Source organism: Aptenodytes forsteri, unplaced genomic scaffold (genome assembly GCF_000699145.1).
Source record: "Aptenodytes forsteri isolate BGI_AS27 unplaced genomic scaffold, ASM69914v1 Scaffold187, whole genome shotgun sequence".
Lineage (NCBI taxonomy): Eukaryota > Metazoa > Chordata > Aves > Sphenisciformes > Spheniscidae > Aptenodytes > Aptenodytes forsteri.
In genome coordinates this window covers 427847-432686 of record NW_008794084.1, presented here as the reverse complement: position 1 = coordinate 432686, position 4840 = coordinate 427847, and the positions used below count along the sequence as shown (strand labels likewise).

At 62.6% G+C, this 4840-nt stretch overlaps 1 protein-coding gene across 1 annotated transcript; it reads right to left on the bottom strand.

Moving 5' to 3' along the window:
• Positions 1-198: 198 nt before the first annotated feature.
• On the bottom strand, positions 199-4840 carry LOC103894353 (5-hydroxytryptamine receptor 3A). The gene is made up of 10 exons (XM_009273720.1): positions 4832-4840; positions 3910-3943; positions 3392-3555; positions 3167-3211; positions 2704-2813; positions 1941-2110; positions 1555-1712; positions 1086-1296; positions 671-904; positions 199-497 (listed from the first exon to the last, which is right to left on the bottom strand). Exons 1-10 carry the CDS (start codon positions 4838-4840, stop codon positions 199-201), a joined length of 1434 nt encoding a protein of 477 aa, XP_009271995.1.

Genomic DNA, 4840 nt, shown 5'->3' with positions numbered 1-4840 from the left:
GGGGTCATCGGTGCTTGGTGGTTCCTCCTCAGCTCTGCCTTCGTGCTCAGAAGCTGCTGCTGCGGAGCTGGGGGGAAGGTGGCGGATGCACCGGCCTGGGTCAGCAAACACCGGCGAGTCCCAGAGCCGAGGAGCGGCCTCTGGAGCAAGGCGGCGTCTGAGGTCCCCACCTCTCCTGCCCCCAAAGGCAGGAGCCGCTCAGGCGTCCCGCCACACCGACCAGAGGGTGCCCAGCGTGATGCTGTAGGCCAGCACGGCCGCCAGGTACGCCCGGAAGAGCAGGACATCCAACACGTAGCCCACTTGCAGCCACTCGTGGGCGACGTCGCGAAACTCCTCACGTTTCTCCAGGAACTGGCGGATGGCGGTGATCTCGCGCAGGACGCCGTGCATCAGCGGGGAGCCCTCCGCCTGGCCGGCAAAGGCCGCTGCAAGCCTCGCGCCCCCCACCGTCTCGCACTCCCGGGGATCCTCGCAGCCATAGTGGTTCAGCTTGGCTGCGGGACCAAGAGAGGCAAGTGCGAAAAACCGCTTTAGATGGGGAGCTGGGCTTTCTGCGGGTGACCCGGGCATCCAGATCTCCATGCAAACAGGGGCTACGTGGACGTAGATGGCTACGTGGGGCCCAGTCCCCTTCGGTTCCCGTGGGCCCTCTCTGTGCAGCCCTTACCTGTGCTGTCATTGTTGTCCACCTGCCTGGAGATGTCCGAGCTCTGCGTCCTGCTTTGGCTGAATTTCTTCCTGTCCCGGATGCAGAGCAGGACGGTGGCTTGTTCCAGCAGCAGGCGCTTCACCCACTCGGGGACGTGGGGCTGCAGGTCTTGCTTGTGCACCAGGCGCACGATCAGGATGGTCTCCATCAGGCTGATGACGAGCAGCGCCATGCATACCACAAAGTAGATGCCTGCGGAGATGTCAGCGAGGTGAGTGGCCTGCAAAGGCTTATGCACAGAGCACGGTCCTGAGCGAGTCCTCTCTGCCCACCTCTCTAGGGGGACCTGTGGTCTCTGTATGGAGCAGCAGGAGCTGCTGCTCCAGGCCCAGGACTGCCGTAGCAGTTAGCTTGGCAGGTAGCTCCGCCGTACCTATCAAGGGGGTGCCGACCGCAGTAGCTGGCAGCGTGTCGGATACAATGATGAGGAAAACCGAGTAGCCCAGCAGGAGGGTGATCTTGAAAGAGACCCTCTCGCCACTGTTGGGAGGTAGGTAGAAGCCCACGATGTCCATAACCATCAGGAAGATGCTGGGGAGCAGCAGGCTGACGGTGTAGAAGAGGGGACGTCTCCGGATGACTACCTGCAGGACAGAGAGACAGGAAAGGCTCAGCGAAGGGTTGAAACGAGAGCCTGAGCTGGTGTGGCTCTCCGCCAAGGCAGGCGAGGATGGTGGGATGTACTAAGGTGAGCCAGAGGAAGGGCTTACTACCGAGAGCCTCCTGCCCGCAGGCAGGAGCACTGTGGCAGGGAGCAGCTGGGTGATCAAGGAACAGGGACAGTGGCAAGACCCTCCCTTAGCGCCCCATCCCCGAGAAGCGTGGCGGCCGAAGACCCTTACGTAGAATTTCATCTCCGCGTAGCTGTCGCTGCTCTTGACGCTGAACTCCTGGAAGCGGCTGAGGACGTAGAGCAGCTCCCACTCGCCCTGGTTCATGAAGACGCCGGTCAAACTGCCCGCCCCGGGCTGCCGCCACAGCGAGAGGTTGATGTCACGGACTGGGGGGCGGAGGAGAGGTGAGGACCAGGGGCGCCCGGCCCCAAGCACCGGCAGCTGCCGGCACCTCCACGCCGGGCTGGGTGCCTGCCTGCCCTCCCTGCACGCATCCCCGATCCGCTGGGGCCATCTAGAGGGGCGAGTTGCCTTCTGCACGGAGCTCCAGCCCGGCGGAGGTCCTGCCCGCTCCCCCCCCCGAGCCCCCCGGCCGCGGGGGTCCCGGCACTCACTGTGGTGCAGCCAGCTGGTGAAGGTGAGCGAGCAGTTCTGGACGTCGAAGGGGAAGTTGTAGATGTCCAGGCTGCAGGCGGTCATCACCTGGATGGGTTTGAGGTTCTGCACCTCCCCGTGGTGGCTAACGTAGACGTAGGGGACATGGGGGGACTTTCCGACGTCCACACTGGGGGGCACAAAGGACAGAGACCAGGGCTGAGGAGCACTCTGGGCAGGGGCTCCTCCTGCCGAGCTGAGCTTGGGAGGGGAACTGCCCAGGAGCCGGGGGTTTACCCCCTGAGCTGCTTTTTTGGCAGTACCCCTGCAAGCATGCCTGCCTGGCATCACCTCTGTGCTGCCTGGGCTGCTGCCCTCTCCCAGCCCAAGGAGCATTTGTGTCCTTGTCCCAGGGCTCTCTGGAGCCAGTGGGAACAGCTTAAATCCCAGCAAAGCCGGGAAGGACGCCGGCTGGCTTCGCAGGAAGGGCCGGCAGCTCTGCAGCTGCCCTCGCATTGTGCTGCCTTCACAAAGCCTTTCTCCAGATATCTGGATCCCACCCCCGGCACGGCGCGGGGAATTTGACGGGTGGGTTGCGGTTAGCCAGCATTGGAAATGGCCCAATTGCCGAGCCGTTCCCCATCTGCAGCTCGCCCGATGCGGGGAGGCTGCCAGCTCTGTGCCGGGAATACAAAGCGTGGGGCGGCGCGTGCCCGCAGTGGGCAAGGGGGGTCCGAACCCCGGGGCTGCCTGCCACGGCCCCAGGGGTTTCACCTCACTCACAACTCGTTGATGAGGATGTCGGGCACCCAGATGCTCTCCACGGGGAGGGAGATCTGCGTCAGGTTGTCGAAGCGCGTCGGGTCCCACCTGAGGAACTCGTCCGTCCAGTGCTGAGGGACAAGGGAGAGGGGTTTGGAGGGCAAGGTCCCTTCCACCGTGCCGGGACCCAAACCCACGCTAGCACCCTGCCATGGGAACCAATCTTCAACGCCATCCATGGGAGGGCGGAAAGGCTCATCCTCCAGTTATCGCACCACCCAGTGGTGTGAAGCACAGAGCATGAAAGCTGTGCCTTGAGGTTCATGCCCTACAGAGGTCTTGTCATCCCCTGGGATGGGTTTGAACTTGCTCCACTCCTTCAGGGCTGCACGCCTCTCCAAACCTGTATTTGCAGGGGTGCTCGGCCCCGGGGGGGGGGGTCCCAGCAAGGGAGGGGCGAGGTCGCATGGTCTCATCTGCTCACCTGCCTGTACCAGATGTAGGTGGTCAGCACCTGGTTCTTCTCGTCCTGCGGGAAGAAGAGGACACAGTGTCGGCACAGGGGGTACTGGAACTCTGGAGGATGGGCAGAGCGTGCCAAGAGGATGCTGCACACTGGGTACCATTCCCCTTGCTGTGGACGTGCAGGAGCTGCCCACGCTGAAGGCAGCTGCCCCCACCCCATGCCGGGTGGGAGCGGAGGACTCACCACGCTGAGGATGGCGTAGACCATGAGGTCGATGGCCACGTTGGTGGTTGTTCGCCAGTCCCGGACAGGCCGTGTCCCCTTCTGGTAGTGGGCCAGCAGGTAGTGGGACAGGCGGCGGAGGGCGGTCTCGGCGGTCTCTGGTGTCCGGCCCCCGTGCCGCATACCTGCCGGCAGAGGGAAGGGGGGATGGATGGAGGGCTGCTCGCACCGGGGCAGCGGCCGCAATCACCCAGGGGTGTGCTGCGAACCACGGGATGCTGCTGGCTGCCACCCCTCGCTTACCAGTTGGGGTTTCCCATCAAGGTTAAATAGGAGCATCCCGATGGGAAACAAGCCTGCCCGCCAGAACCGTCACCTAATGTTTCATTAATATCTTCTGCTGTGCAGGTGGATGGGGCTGTGACCGTCCCCCAGCCTCGGAGGGCAGGGCTGCCATCTTCTGCCTCTCCCGGACGGATGCCAGGACAGTGGCAGCGGGGGACCGCGAGGGACTCGCTGCACCCAGATAAGTTTCCTACCACTCACTGCTTCCAGGGGTATTTCTTCTTTGCCCTGCAGACGGAGGCAGTGAAGGTTAGAGATGAACCAGGACACTAAATTCATTTATTAGGTATCTTGGTATCTTGGCATTTGCTTCCTGTGGAAACAATCCTTCCGCTGGTGCCGGCAGCATTAATCGCAGAGCAAGTTGCTTGCGGCACCTGCGTCCTCGCTGCAAGGCAGCCGGTGACGCCCCGGCCGAGCCAGGGCGGCAGAGCCGCACTCGTGGCTTTGCTCTGCAGCACGCCCAGCCCCGGCGTCCAATTCCCACGTAATGAAAGGGACTATTTGGAATAGATCTCCGGGAACTTGGGAAAAGCCGCCGGGAAGGGAACTTTAATCTGTCTTTTAAGCTAAAAAAAAACAAAAAAAAAAAAAAAAAACTTTACAAAAAAAAAAAAAAAAAAAAAAAACAAAAACGGCAGCCTCAGCCCCTCCAAGTCTGCAGGTGATCAGTAATGCCGGGGAGCCGGCTGGGCACATGGCCCTCGCCCAGGCAAGCATGCGCCGATGGAGGCAGCTGGAGGGGTGGCAAGGGGAGGAAAGCAGGCGCTGCTGTCATCGTGGCTGGGGCCAAGCAGCCTTTCCTGCTGCAGCTGGTGGCAGCTGGCTCGTGCCCGCGCTCCTCCTCGCACCCTCTCCTCCTCCTCGTGCCCGTGCTCCTCCTCACACACCCTCTCCTCCTCCTCCTCACACCCACGCCGCCGAGCTCTGGGTCGGGTTGCTCTGGCTTTGCAGAGGGAGGACTGGGCTGGGTTTGCCCCAGCCGCTTCGTGCATCTGCTGCGGACACCGTGCCGGTCTGCCCGGCCCCAGACCTGTGCCGGCAACTCGCCTGGTGCAACTCGGCACAGCCCTGGCACATGGGTGTGCGTCTGCACAGACCTTCCTATGCCCTTACCTCTGGCAT